The 15,941-nt window shown below is 42.0% G+C and overlaps 1 protein-coding gene across 4 annotated transcripts in view; it reads right to left on the bottom strand.

The window, feature by feature from the left end:
* CREB5 (cAMP responsive element binding protein 5) overlaps window positions 1–15,941 on the bottom strand; it is a 254,283-nt gene that overhangs the window by 4,015 nt on the left and 234,327 nt on the right. For all 4 annotated transcript variants that reach the window (XM_028750740.2, XM_028750743.2, XM_028750746.2 and 1 more), the window contains 2 exons: window positions 9,640–9,957; window positions 2,030–2,257 (listed from right to left, as the gene is read on the bottom strand). In XM_028750740.2, coding sequence (XP_028606573.2) covers window positions 2,030–2,257; window positions 9,640–9,957 — 546 coding nt within the window. The remainder of the gene's footprint in view (window positions 1–2,029; window positions 2,258–9,639; window positions 9,958–15,941) is intronic.

The raw sequence follows: 15,941 nt of genomic DNA, 5'->3' as shown, positions 1-15,941 counted from the left end.
CTTTGAAAACGAGGCCCAATATTACAAAAGACTTGAGCTACAAATAGATGGATTGGAGCCTCGTGTTTTGCTCTGGAAATGGAAGAAGCTTCTGTTTACAGAAGAACTGTGGTCACAGAAGGGATTCTTCCATTCAAGGAGCAAAAATGTTATCAAAACTTAAACTCGTAACTGTTTTAAAAAGAGAACTACAATGACTCTATTGGCTTGCCTGCAAAATTATCTCTTCTGCAGTATTGGCTAGGCTAGCAAGGTCAGACGCAATGAATCAGAGATGGAAATAAGGCGTGGAAATGACTGCTGTGACGAAAATCATCCCCGTAATCCATACAGACTATATTCATCCAATTCAGAAAAGACTGTTGCGAATCGGACGTGCTTGTCTCTAGCTTGCACATGCAGACATATGATGTAGCATTAAACACATGCTTACAATTGAATTTTAATTCACTCATTGCTTTTGCAAGCAGGAAATCATATTAATTTGGTAGAAACGACCAGTTTTTACATTATATAAAAGGTTCGGCTTGTCACCAAACTACTGCCATTTGGTATGTACTGATCCCAATTGGTGTCAATAAATTTAACAGATAGATTTTCTGCTTCACTTTTTCTTTAAAATAAAACGAATTATTCCAACTCCAGCAGAACATTTCTGACTATCAAATTCATCTTCATTAGTAAGAAATCCTGTAACAAAGGGAAATCTATGAATTTTTATCTTTTCTCTTTCATACTGAGCAGCAGCACATTGATTACAATGTGTAGATTATATTGTCTAGATTACAATGTCCTACAGTGGAACTGGGACCATATAGAAGACAAAGAAACAGAGACAGGGGGAACCCTTTTTCTTATGGGCAAGTTGCAATCCACCTGGAAATTATCCTTTGTATATTATCATCTTATAATGAGTTGCATTCATTCTGATGTGATTTGCACGCAAGAATTTCCCATTCTGTGCCCATTGATTGCACACAGTCCTCACTGAACCCTTTTGGTATTCCCTGCCCACCTTACCGTCCCCTCCCCCTTATCCTTCTGGATTTACCCAATCTTCCTGATTCCCTCTCTTGTATGTGGGCGGTGCCATTTTGGCTACATAAGGATTGGCATCCTGCGAATGAATTTGCTATTAGTACACAAGGTTGTCTTAAGATGTCACTGTTTGCGGTGAGAAAAACGATCGGTGCAGAGTTTAGTCCACTTCAGACCATGGCTCTGTACTTAAAATGGAGGGTGAAGATAATTCATTCCCTTTTGCTGTTTGGTAGTACGAAGGCGAAAGGCCCAGGCTAGATGAGAAAGGCTTCCTATCTCTGTGCACATCACTCATCTATGCCATTGTTTCACGCTGTTTGCTCAGAATGTCTTTATATGTCAGCCTGCTTCCAAATCTTGACACTCTTCTTGGTTAATGTGTGTGTGTGTGTGTGTGTGTGTGTGTGTGTGTGTAGATAGATAGATGATAGACAGATACAGAGATAAAGGTAAAGGTAAACGGACTCCTGACCATTAGGTCCAGTCGTGGCCAACTCTGGGGTTGCGGCACTCATCTCGCTTTATTGGCCGAGGGAGCCGGCGTACAGCTTCTGGGTCATGTGGCCAGCATGACTAAGCTGCTTCTGGCGAACCAGAGCAATGCACAGAAACGCCGTTTACCTTCCTGCCAGAGCGGTACCTATTTATCTACGTGCTATTTTGACGTGCTTTCAAACTGCTAGGTTGGCAGGAGTAGGGACCGAGGAACGGGAGCTCACTCCGTCACTGGGATTTGAACCGCCGACCTTCTGATCAGCAAGTCCTAGCTCTGTGGTTTAACCCACAGCGCCACCCGCGTCCCTAGATACAGAGATAGATAGATATAGATAGACAGATAGATATTGTTCAGATTCTCTGTGTTTGCGCTAGTAGCCTAAAGTGTAGCAGCACCAGTTTAAGTCAAGAAGGTCTTGCTGGTGCAGCAGTGACCCAAGATGCAAACAGTGCCTCTCTGTGTCCTAGGCATGTCCTAGACAGCAGCCCGCACCTGAAGTTGCATGTTTGTCTGGGTGAGTTCTTCTGCTTTCTTTTCCAGTGACATCACCCAGACCTTCCTCTTCTGTCTGCAGCGTGTGGCAGCTGCTCGGTTTCGTTCCAGAAATTTCCGCCGCCTCTCATCTGGGTCTTCGTCCACCACTCTCCTTCGGCGCCCCCCAGTGGGCTGAGGCGGCTGTATTGTCTGTGTGGGCTGCATCTGTTGGGCTGCTGCTGATACCTAATGAGAAACACAACTGATCTTAATTAAGTAGCCAGTAAGGGGATGACACCATAGCTGACTGTGGAATAATAATAATAATAATAAAGATCAACTGTAATAAAAAAAAAAATACGACCGGGATATGTTCTTTGAATACAGACATTTTGGCAAGATATGAGAGTGGCAGAAGTTCAAAGACTCCACCAGATGCCCTTAAATTACTCTTCAACTAACAGCCTGCATGGACCAGGAAGATGTTTTGGAAAATGGCCTTTTTGAATTGCAGCAGAGAGGATGTTTTATTTTATTTTATTTTGCTCCATCGTATTAAAAAAAATAATGTTTCATTTCATTTCAAGAACAGTTTTTTTAAAAAGCCAGTCAGTTCAAATGTGAAACATCTAAATCATACCAGTGACTGGCATTAATCACGAAACAGAAGGAGCCTTGGGACCCTTAATTTTGTTCCTAATTTAAAGACGTGCATTTTCCTTTGCACTGCATGTCTTGTTTACACAGATAGCTATCCTGAGGTAACAACCCATTAATTTGCTGTGCTTTGGATTTATGAGGAATAAATAAATCTTAAGATGGAAGCAGGCTTTGAACCAAGTGGGCAATTAAGGGGTGTCCTATTATCCCCCTTTTCCATTTTCTTGGGGAAACTGAGGTGATTCACTGATGAGTTTATGGGAACTAAAAAGAAATTAAGTTCTCAGAACCATTAATGTGACAGTTCTGTGAGGAACTGGAACACCTCATAAGACACACGATGGATTTCATATTGCTTTCCATCTCAACCCGTTCATGGGTGATACACCAGGGAGGACAATTCTAGGCCAGTGAGCTAGCTTTGTTGGCTTCCTAGCTTTGCACCAGCATGACACAATCCTTTCAAGTAAGCAATCGCTGCAAAACCTTTCAGAGAGTCGTGAAGGATTGCTAACACAGGCTGCACCAAACATTTTTGCCATCTGAGTTTGTGAATGTGCCTAGACTCAATTTTTTTACAATGACACCACAACAACTTTCAGCTGCTGGTTGGCTTCCAAATAGTAAAAGTCAAATGGCAGCATGCGTAGCAAATCCACGTATTTTGACCATGAGTAAGGCAATCACTACTTTCGTAATGAAATTACCATTGTATGCCCAAGCACAGGCCCCATGCCATCCATCTCACATTTTAGCCTTCTTGCTGGATTCTGTGAATTGGTCCTCAGTGTCTATCACCCCCATCTTGGCTTGAGAAGTTTATGTTGAGTAATGCCAGATGCCCCTTCCAGCAGGGATATGTATGTTGCCTCTACAGCAACACACCTGAAATGTAAAGGCCTCAAAGGTCTCTTTTAAACTGTCAGTCTAACATCAAAAGCCACAGGCAACACCTTCTGAGCCCTCAAAGGTTTGTTGTTTACATTGCAGGACACGGACATCTTTGCACAAGCCTTTCTGCCTTCTCCCTTTTTAATTCAAGCTGTAAATTCTGTTTCTACTTCTCAGGTTGGTTCTCTTATACATAACAGCCCTTTCCACTCCTTTAATGTTGTTTTACTTGAGTGAAAATGTGTTCCTTTTCAGCCTCTTGTTCCTCTGTTGCCTGAATAGTCTTAGATGACATGGTGGGACAAACCCTGGTAAAAACAGGGCTCATGTACCTCACTGTTTATGCAGGAAAAGGTAGACCAACCTACACAACAGGCAGAAAATGTGGCCAGAATGGTTCTGTCCAAAGTTTGGCATATGCTGGAAGCATACCCTCCAAAACCTTGAAGGCAAAAACCAGGAAACCACCTACCCATTTTTTATGCAAGAGAAGGGTGGTCATTTTGGGCGCTGTGATCTCGCATGATTTCATGCTGCAACTCCCCTCCTGAAAAGCACATTTTGGGGGCATGGAGCCTCCAGACACGTGTTTTTCAAGGCACAAGATCGCGGCCCTGGGGGACAAAGCATTTTTTTCTGGAGAGAAATCATGGTGCAAAATTGCACGTGATCACTGTGCCCAAAATGGCCGCCGTTCTCTCACAAGAAAAAAAATGGGATGTCCCGGCTTTCTTGGGAGACTTGCAGGGTATGTGAAATAATCACTTGATAGCTTACCACAGAAGGGAAGCTCTTGCATCTCAGTCCACATTACACGCCAGCTCAGTGTTGCCCGCTGACATGGTAAATGTACTCCATGGTTCCATTCAACACATGGATGAGTTCTTTACAAATCTGCCCAACACATATTCTGGGTGCATCAACATGGCTATGCCAATGCCCTTAGCGATGTCTTATTTAGTATATGCTCCAAAGGCTGAGAGGAATGTGACACTGTTTGTGCTTATGCGATGACAGAGGACCGTGGAAGTGCATAGACTGCAGCTTTTAGAACTTCTGACTCATTTGAAACACATGAATATGTAGATAATGTAGCAGAATCAATTAAAAAGGACACAGAATATCATCATATATAATTTTTTTGTTAGCACATTTCTGACCATGTATAATTTGCAACAAGATACATTTCTGACCATGTATAATTTGCAACAAGATATAATATAATGGCCTTTTGGGGGTGGCGCAAAGTTGTTGAGATTTTTTTAGTGATTTTCCTGGACATTTCAGTGATTTCCACCCGGACGCTGTTTGCAAGGGCTGAATACCAGCTATGTCCAGGAAATTACAACCTTGCTGTCTCAAAGTTCTTCTGATTGGAAATTCATCTGAAAGAAATTTCAGTATTAAAACCAAACATGTGTGAAATATCTGAATTAGGCCAGCCGGCACAGAGCAGAACAGAAAGGGAACTGCTAAATTGGCTGGGCTTTGCCTTGATCCCTGATCCTGTATGTCTCTCCAATTGTTTATAACCCTACTGCTATATTTTTAGCCATTCATTTTAGCAACCCCATAATTCATTAGGTTCTGCAGGGCTGTTGAAAACTTTGAAATTTAATACAGGGGCATGGCATAAAAGAATCAAAGTTATGGCAAAAGGGGAGCGTAGCTCCTAGCAATTCAGATCATGCATTGGTTTTGACATGAACCTTGAAACTTAAGTATTTGGTTCAATAGAAAGAGTTGGTTAATAATTAGTAAAGTGTACCATAAGATTAATGTGTCTGCTGAAGCAGTCTGACCCCCCAAAGAGGCCAATACTGAGGGGAATTATAGATGGATTTTGAAAGCAATAACCTTATGTTTATTACTCACTCAAACCATCTTTTATCCCAGTCAATGCCCTCTTCAAAAAGTGTCATTGCTTTTGTGTTCCCTTGAGGAATTCAAACTGTTCTGTTGTCCAGGGAACTACCTGACCTATAGATCTTAAAATCTCCACCCATCCTCCAAGCAGCACCGCACAAATGTTTTTTTGAACAAATATCTCTTTTACATGTCCTACAGAAATGGAACCATTTCTACTAAAGCCCATGAGACTGCTCTTTGTGGGTTTTGGCAACAGCAGTTATCTGTTGTTTCCTCCTTCCATGTGGAAATATTAAATCTTTATCTGCTTAGAAGGAAGGTGTAATTATCTTGCAGTTTGGTAACAATTATTTCTGAGCGGGCAGTTGAAGGACTGTACCTGATTCTCCCAAGGCACCAATCTTAAATACATACACCACAGAAATGGAATTTAATTCATAGGTGTAAGTTGAGCTTCCACATAACTGCTATAACCTGGCAAAGGCAATCTGCATATGGAAAGAGGTCTTGTGTGAGTGGATTGCCTTTCCTGATCCAAGTTCCATGTGTGCAAAGCGTGTTGCACAGTGTGGGTGGAAAAGCCCTGCATCTAGTGGAGGGCTGCACATGCACAGTTTTTACCTAAATCAGGACCTCATGTACAAACTCTTAGTACTGTTGAGTGTTGCATTGTTGAGTACCTCTTCTGAGGAATGGAAGAACTGATTCCAGGCATCTCAGTTGTTCCTCTCTGAAAGTGTAGATCAGTACTGTCAAAGCTGGTAGTATTCCATCACCACCATCTCTTTCCATACACAAGAGTCTCCACTGAAGGGCCAATGTATATATTTTTTAAATCACAAATGACAATTGGCTATGTCCATCTCAATTATTTCTGCACTGCTTCTTTTGTTAGTTAGTGTCCATCTTGTATATACGCTTCCTTCAAACTTCTATCTAGTGGGTCAAACATTGGATTCCAAGCAATGAGAAATTCAGATCCCTTCTTAATGATTTCACTTTCTTCCTTCTCTGGTATTACTTATTATCATTCTAGAGTCCCACAACTTTTCACCTTGGCACCATTTGTCACTATCCTGTAACTTATGTGTGTGTTTTTTTAAGCCCACGTGATCTTAGAAATTGGATTTTTGATTAGGATGCCAACCAAGACAGAGCATCCATAATTGCCGTCCGTTACTCTACTTGGTGGGGACGCAGGTGGCACTGTGGGTAAAAGCCTCAGCGCCTACGGCTTGCCGATCGAAAGGTCGGCGGTTCGAATCCCCGCGGCGGGGTGCGCTCCCGTTGTTCGGTCCCAGCGCCTGCCAACCTAGCAGTTCGAAAGCACTCCCGGGTGCAAGTAGATAAATAGGGACCACTTACTAGCGGGAAGGTAAACGGCGTTTCCCTGTGCGGCTCTGGCTCGCCAGAGCAGCGATGTCACGCTAGCCACGTGACCTGGAAGTGTCTCCGGACAGCGCTGGCCCCCGGCCTCTTGAGTGAGATGGGCGCACAACCCTACAGTCTGTCAAAACTGGCCCGTACGGGCAGGGGTACCTTTACCTTTACCATAGGACGCACCTAGTTTTTTTGGGGGGAAATAAAGGAATTTCCCCCCCTTTATTCCCCCCCCAAACTAGGTCGGGGAACAGCGGGATGGCGGCGCTGTGCCTCCCCGCTGTCCCCCGAGCTTGTGGGGCTGCCCGATGTCTGCCCGAAGCGTGGGGCGCTCTGTTTCAGGGCGCTCCATGCGCCGGGCGGCAGGCTGCTATCCGCAGTGTGGGGAGCCCTGCGGGAACTCCCGCAGGGCTCCCCACGCTGCGGATGTCTGCCCGGCGTGCTCTGCTTCAGGGCGTCCTGCTCGCCGGGCGGCAGGCTGCTATCCGCAGCGTGGGGAGCCCTGCGGGAACTCCCGCAGGGCTCCCCAGGCTTGCTGATAGCTTCCTGAAGCCTGGAGAGCGAGAGGGGTCGGTGCGCACCGACCCCTCTCGCTCTCCAAGCTTCAGCGAAAGACTGTATTCGCCCCATAGGACGCACACAGATTTCCCCTTCATTTTTGGAGGGGGAAAAGTGCATCCTATAGGGTGAAAAATACGGTATTTAGAGGGGAGATACTGGGGAATTCTCCATATGGATCACAAATGGGATCTCCTCAGGTAGAAGACATTACACACTATCTGCTGATTTGCCCCCTGTACACAACACCCAGAAGAAAATTTATATCGCCAATTCTTAATTGGCTTCCGGGTCGATCCGCACAGGAAGTGATAGGAACTCCTAGCAGATAAACACCAGTACATTACACACCAGGTAGCCAAGAAGCTCCATTCCAGCTATGTGAATGCACCCCAATATTAAATTTTAATGTTGTAAATTTCCTTTATATTGTTAACTGCTACAGGTTACGTTATATGATTTTAGATGAAAGTTTTTCTTTTATTCTCTGTCGTCCATTGTAAAGGCCTTTGACTACATACAATAAAATTGGCTGATATACAGAATGTATAATTTCACCTTTGATACCAAGACTTTTTTTTTAAAGGAGTGCAGGTTGTTTTAAATGGTTTTTAATGTTGTATTTTAGATTGTTGGAATCTGCCCAGGGACTTTAGGATGAAAGGCGAGTAAATAATAATTTTAATCGGCTTTGCTCCTCTGCTGTGTTTAAATCTTGATGGCATTCTAGAGAAAAAAACTTCATGCAAACTTCCTCAGTTGTTTCACATCTAACTTTAATGTTTAATCTTATATTCAGCTTGGTTTCAGTTTTGCTCTGGGTATTGCATTAACCTGGTGAATTTTATCCCACTGAGATTGAAAAAATCCCTCAACGGTAAAAATAAAAATGTTGTTTCCCTATAGGACTGATTCTCCGTAACATCCATAAATTTTTTATAGTAATGACATGTAGGTTGCTATGGTATATAAAACAAACAAACCATGGCACATACATGGTCAAATCTTGCCCCAAAACACATGTGAAAGGCTAGTTATTTCAAGACATTTTGCAGCAATACACTTGAACAGCTGAAAACCTCGTGCGACGGACACTTCTGCAGCTGCTGTATGGCAGCAGACACATGAATACTCTGTGGGAAACACTGCTGTAACTCACAGCAATGGGTCCTGCGGCTTAAAGTGTGGACCTGCCTTGAGCTATATTCATAACCGTAGACTTCTTTAACCTGAAAATTTGATTCAAGCTCTTTGGAAGGTGGCAACTGGTGCAAGCAATGATACCTACATTTAGAAACGTGTTTGAACTTCTACCCCAATATAATCCACTTTAGGTTTTTGGCATAGATTCCTGAAGTACAATGTCCACCTTGATGAAGATTTTTTTAATAAAAAAAATAGTCCTTGATATAAAGTGAAGGTGCCAAGGAGCAGTGCCAGATTTACGTATAAGCTAAACAAGCTATAGCTTAGGGCCCCACTCTCTTGGGTCCCCCCAAAAAAATTAAAGGGAAAAAAACCTGGATGTACATTTCCAAAATATAAGAAAGAAAAGAAATAAAATAAAACCTACATACAGCAACAGTGTTTTGCTCCTGTGATGTAAGTAATGGGCCCTGCCTGCTAGCCTGCTCCCTAAAATATCACTGGTTTGTTCCTTTCTATATACAGGGTGCCTACATTCTGCATGGACTGGTTGTACGGCAACATGTGCAGATGGCTTTAGATACCTATTAGGTCCATAAATTACCATACAGCATATATTCAACACACACACACAAAAACCAGCAACGATTTGTTGTTGACAAAGGACAGCTGGACATATAAAGGGCCCCATTACCTTCAGTAGCTTAGGGCCTCATCAAACCTAAATCTGGCCCTGCCAACGAGTACAGAAAGAGCTGGAGAAAATCAAAATCAAGCCAAGTTACAGGGAACCAGGCAGAGGGCCTTCTCGGTAGTGGCACCTGCCCTGTGGAACGCCCTCCCACCAGATGTCAAAGAGAACAACAACTACCAAACTTTTAGAAGACATCTGAAGGCAGCCCTGTTTAGGGAAGCTTTTAATGTTTAATAGGTTATTGTATTTTAGTGTTTTTGTTGGAAGCCGCCCAGAGTGGCTGGGGAAACCCAGCCAGATGGGCGGGGTATAAATAATACATTATTATTATTATTATTATTATTATTATTATTATTATTATTATTATTATGTGAACATTTGATTTAAAACCCGAATTTATACCGCAGAATATATTTTGAGGAAGTTCTACCTGTGCTTGCCCGCCTGTGTGCAGGGGTGGATGTGGCGAGGTCTGATGATGCGCTGGGTGCGCATGAAGGTGAGCGTGAGAGTGGTGGTGGGGGTGGTTCTGCTGGTGATGCGCCTGAGGGTGGTGCGCTGGGTGCTGATGCTGGTGTGGATACGGGTGATGAGGTGGAAGCGCCTGGTGCTGATGCGGATGTGTGTGCATATGGTGGTGAGCTGTCTGGTCTTGTCGGGAGCTCATCATCTCCATCATATGGCCCATGCTGTTCATATTTCCATTTGACATCCCTGCAGGATGGTGAGTCAATGCTGCCTTCAACCTCTGCAACAACAAAAAAAGTTTGTTTATAAAGTCAGTCCACAGGCGAGGAGACTCCATATTCGTTCTTTGCATTTGTTGGTCGCTGTCTACAAAAGAAAGGTCTCAAAGCAACGTGACAAAATACAACCATTAAATCATCAGAAAATTATCCATAAAGATTATGCGCGGCTAAGATTTGTCACAACTGTTGTCGGTTTTGTTAACTGACAAAAATGCAGCCACAATTAAACACTCGGTAGAATCTCATTTGAAGGTGGAAATGTGAATATTCCTGAGGGAAGCAGAACCAAAATTACACCAGAAAGCAGTGGAGAAACTCAAAAAAGTGCTGATTAACACCAAATCATTCCTCAAGCGTTTTGAGAATAGGATGCTGAAAATGGAATTAAAAAAATAATAATTCAATACAATATTCTCACATTTAAAGCACAGCCATTTAATGCAACCATATGGTGATGTAGGAATTGTTTTGTTAAAGGGCGCTCAGTGGAACCTCAGTGTAAACATAGATTCGAATCCAAGGAACTGTGAGCTGAGGTAAAAATGAGGGCTGGTGGCAAATGGTGGGCCTTACAGCACCACAACAGAGCTTGGTTATAACAGCCTTCAGCATATCAACCACTGTGGATCATAAAAAGGACTTGCTCAAGGGCTGTGCTCACAGAGTAACTTTTCTGGATTTGGAGACATTTTTTCTCAAAATCTGCTTGGTTGGAAATATCCCTTCAGTAAGTTAAAGGCTCTTTCTGTTAGCAGATGAAACACCCTAGATCTCTGGATCAAAGCTGTATTTGTTTGTGATATTTTGTATACCATTCTTAAAACTATTCTTTATTTCAAGGTGTCTTAGAATAACAATTCAAATAGCAGAGGCACAACAACACTTAAATAAAAATCAATAATCTTTTAAAAGGCTCTTAAAATGCCACTATTCTATAAATATCAATTAGTATATGGTTACAATAAAAACATGCACCAACTATGCCTAGTATTAAATTTAAAAAGTCACTGTTCATCTACACACAAACATACCTGATTCGTAAAAAGAGGGGGAAAATATTCAAAATGCCATTTAAACAAGGATTTAACACATCCAAAGCTAAAAGTCTTTTAAGAAAACCCACTAGGTTTCTTTCTTTTATATTTTAGTAATATTGTGCTTATTTTTGCCTTCTTTGTTTATGCTGAGGTTCCATTGGAAACACACACACACACACACACACACACACACACACACACACATTAATGGCATGATGTGCTTACATGAAAACCTCATGTTTTAAATTGAATGTTGATTTGTTTGTTTGTCTGCTTAATTGGTTTTTAATGGCCTCTGATGCATTAGGTAATTTGGAATGCTCCCGTATGAAATTTGTTTTAAGACCCAGCATTTCTAGGTTCTCCTTTTGAGGTTTGTCTCTGTCGACGTGCATATCTCCTATTTGGAAAAAGTTCGGAAGTGTGGGGATGAAGGAAGCACAAATCACTCATCCAGTTTCCTCTAAATGTCTGGTGTGGCTTTTGTCTGACAATGCCAGGGACTGAACAATAGGATGTGCTTTTCTGTTTCAGAACCTAAGAGCCTGGAATGTAACAAGTTATCAGCCACACTCAAATAAAACAGCAACTGTTTCCATCAGACTAAAAGGTTAATTGCTGGCATTAAGGAGAAAACAATGGTGAGAATATTGAAATATTTGCTGGAGCAACCAAACATTAAATGCACATTGTAGTCTAAGCGGTCCTCATCTTTTATTTTACCTTAGGGATAATTCTTCAGCTTTAATATAGGTGAAATATGTCAACCTGCCTGGGTGCAGCAGCTCTGATTTCACTTAACTTATTGTGGAATAATCAATTTCCGTAGTAATGAAAAGGCAAGAATGCTACCAACCTCCTGTTTGGAAATCAACACGGCTAATACCTTTTGGTTCAGGGGCATAAAGTGATCTCTTTCCAGGAATAGGATTGTTTTGTTTCAGTTCGTGCGATCAACAGATTTCAGATATCCATTTCATTCAGTTTTGCCGTACACATCAGATGAAAGAATTCCTCCATACCAGACTTTAAACGTGAAGAATTCACCACATGCATGCAGGCCTCTGGACTGCAGCCAGCAGAGAACAAAATATGTGATACAAGTGTTGATAAAGTATCACAGGCAGAACTCAATTCTTAAAATAACCTCTAGCTGCTTCTTCTGCTATAAAGTACTGTTCAAAGTTCAAAAGCCTGCATTCATTTTCAACACCAAGATTCCCCTTATCCGCTTTGCGTATCTCACATTTTCACCTAATAACCATCCAAAAACAGCACGGCATTTGCCAAACAACCACTTATTTCAGAGAAACGTATTTTTCTCCACTTGTGAGGAATTTTCTTGGAAAGAGAGTCTTCCCCTAGATTCCTCCTTGACTTGGGCTACTGCTACACAACCCTTATTCACACAGTGATCTGTAGAACATGGTCACACATTTTTCTTTAAGAGGGCTTGCAACTTAATGTAATTTGCAAAAGAGAGAAATGGAGGGGAGATATCAGGTGGCAGTGCAGACGCAGAGGAGGTATGGCTGCGATTGACCCAGGATCACTTTTGCTGGTGAAGAGACCAAATGCAACATTTCACCCACTCAAGATTGCTGCACGTCCCCCTCATGTTCAGAAAAACAACAGCAACAAATAAAGAAGAAAATATGGAGGGCGGCAGACACCAACACTTTAGTAACCTTAGTTTCTCAGTATGCGTAACTCAGGAATCCAACGCAAGCAATACAATATTGAGTTTTCATCCATTTAAACAGGGATGAGGAACTGTGGCCCTCCAGATGTTGTTGGCTATGGTGGCTGGAGCTGGTTGCAGCTGGGAGTCTAACAATAACATCTGGATGGCTTCAGGTTCTTGCCCCCCTGTATTAAAATGTACTATATTTCACACAGCATATACAGAGACCAGCATGAACAGACTCCCTTCCATCTGAAGGGTTCTTCAGGCACTGTGGTGGTGATCTCCCTGGAACAGAGTTACTTTTGGCTAATCCAGAACTGACCGACCTAGTTAAGCTCCTCTCTATTTAAGTCAATAGGACTGACTAATTGAGTTTTACCATGTTTAAATATCCCTCCTTTTCCCCATTACACCGGGAATCCAATTTGGGCACACAGGTTGGTCAACCTGGCCATGATGACGACGTGCAAAAACTCTCTCAGCCAAAAAGCAAAGCAAAAAAAACCCCCTCCCACTTGTTTTATAGATCTGGTATCTTTACTTTGGACAACTGCGCCATAAATTAGGTTATCTGTCCCCAATTAACGTACTGAAAAACAGAAGCACTGCAGCCACTCAAAAAGCAAAACAAGCAACTTATCAAGGAATTCTAATTCATCCTTACCTCCATTACCAAAACAAAAATGTACCCAGCTCTGCTGCCCGCGGTCTTGGCTGTACGTACTGTACACTGAAACGGAGGATCTCTTCGTTTAGGCTAATTTTTTAAAAAAATGAACACAAATTCTATCATAGCCACAAAATAGCTGGTGGTAGTAGCTGACGGAACTCACCAAGGAAAGATATAGAAAAATACACCAATCTAAGTCGTTTTCAAGCAAGGCATTCTTTTTCAAAGCCAAATCTGTGGCATTAAAAGGGTTGGATAACTACCACTATTTTGGTAAAAGGCCAGTAACGTTATATTAAAGAGTGTTTATTCTGCCCAAATATAAAACTCCCACAAACCCCTATTTGCCAGAATTTTTATAAATGGTGACTATTAGTCTGTAGATGTGCCCACGCACTGTTTGTCCAAATGATCCTACTTTGATGGTGAATTGCACCATTTGCCATTATAAACTGCACACTCCCCAAACTCTCTTCCCCTTTCCCCAAAGTGTCAGGGATGAAAAAGACCTTAATGTGTGAAGGAACACCCAGCTCCAAATGCACACACACACACACACACACACACCCCTATAAAAGCTGTGAATTTGATTCTCAGTAGAATACATTATTCTGTTTTCTTTCCACAGACCCTTCAGCCACATCTATTTATTTGAGATTGCAAATCAAAAGAGGCAGGGAGCAGCTTGACGTGCAGCTGGTTTCTGTCAATAGGGGTCATTTGTATGTGGTCTCTGTACTTTACAAGCTCCTTGTTCACTTTTCCCAATGGGAGGGTGGGCCAGCTGCCCTGGATCCAAATTCTGGTAAGAGACCAGCTATCTACCTCATCTTATCCCATAGCAACAACAGCAACTGCCCAGCCCCTCTTTAACTTCATGCTTAGGTCAGCGCTCCATTGACAGGAGTGTTACGGAGCCCCTCCAGAACATTTATCACACACACACAACTACACACCATGCTCTTGCCATGAATGAGAAGTATTTGAGGAAACATTTTTATTCTTCTGCCTTTAAGAACAGGCACTTAAGACCTTTGAAAAACTGAAGGCTTTGCAAAATAAAGCGACATTGCACCACCCGCAACATGGTCACTGCAATATCAAATTATCTTACGTGCATTAGCCAGCATTACTGGAATAATGTAGACAAAACGTCTTTGATATTGCCAAGTGCTGCTTAGATTCTAATTCATAATATTTCAAGTGGGATCTGCCATGCAAAGTCTTCTTCTTTACTGTTCTAGGCAGCAATGCCCTTTTCCATGATACTCCATTTCAGCTTCCCATCCCATAGCTGTCAACTTTCCCCTTTTTTAAAGGGAAATTCCCTTATTCCGAATAGGATTCCTCACAAGAAAAGGGAAAAGTTGACAGCTATGTCCCATCCACACATTTCCGCCCACCCTCCGGCAATGATCAGGCTGTATTGGGATGCCACAGAACATACTCAAACCTCACTGAACTGTTTTTAGAGGTCCTCCATATAATGGTTTTGCTTTTTTTTAAAGAAAAAGATTTGCACTTAAATCAACCTTGGGGTCCCCCAAGCCTACTGATATTTCCTCACATGCACAACTAAATAAATATATGTATTTATAGACATCTATTACCCAGCCTTTACCACGGAATCCCAGGGCAGGTCATGTATAGCTCATTATAATGAAACCAGGCGACATCTTCTGCCCCCAGGTTTTAACTAGATAATCCATGACAAAGAAACTTGAAATTGCATTACAAAAACAGTTGAATGTTGCAGCAAGGTTACTAGATGGTAGACAACTACTGATACATTTAAATTAACCTCTTTTAGTAGTTTAACTTTTGTATCTTTTAAAGTACGATTGTGAATTTTCCTCGAGGTTTTCTACAATCAAGCCGCTGTGTATGGGTTTTGTTAAATAAATAATAATAAACGCATGGTCTGGTGTTGGTTAGCTCAGTGGGTTAGAGCATGGTGTTGATAATGCCAGGGCTGCAGGTTCGATTCCCCATAAGGTACAGCTACATATTCCTAGCATTGCAGGGGTTTGGACTAGATCACCAGGGTCTCTTCCAACTCTTACGATTCTATGTACAGTGATAGGCTTGTGTCAGTGGTGGCCCTAACAGGATTGAACTGAAGCACATGCATCTCACATTCCCCCATAATCTTTTAGGTGGCTTGCTAATGCAGTGCTATTCCATCAAGCTTTGGGAACGTGCAGGTGTAGATTTATATTTATTTGCTACTATTATCCAATGTTTTGATGGACTGCTGCTGATTGTTGACATTTGGATCGTGCTGTGTGTTTTGGCCTTTCATAAAAAATAAAATCATGTAATGGGCGCTAGCTACCATGTGGATATTTTCTGTGGAAAGGAATGTTTCGATAAGTAAATAAAGAAATCAAGAAATACATTTATATTGATATTTCATTGCCTTTTAAGATGAATTCATTGAGATGCAGAAGAAGCACAGGAACGAATCTTATCCCCGTGTTTCTCCACCAAACCCTTTAGAGGCAGACAAGATGAAGCTGCTTTTTGTAAACCAGAATTCCACTCAAGATTTGTAAAAAAAATACAAGCTGAATATAATTCATCTCTATC

Source organism: Podarcis muralis, chromosome 12 (assembly GCF_964188315.1).
Source record: "Podarcis muralis chromosome 12, rPodMur119.hap1.1, whole genome shotgun sequence".
NCBI classification, from domain to species: Eukaryota; Metazoa; Chordata; class Lepidosauria; order Squamata; family Lacertidae; genus Podarcis; species Podarcis muralis.
Note: the sequence above shows the minus strand (reverse complement) of the source record. Positions and strands in the feature narration are given on the sequence as shown.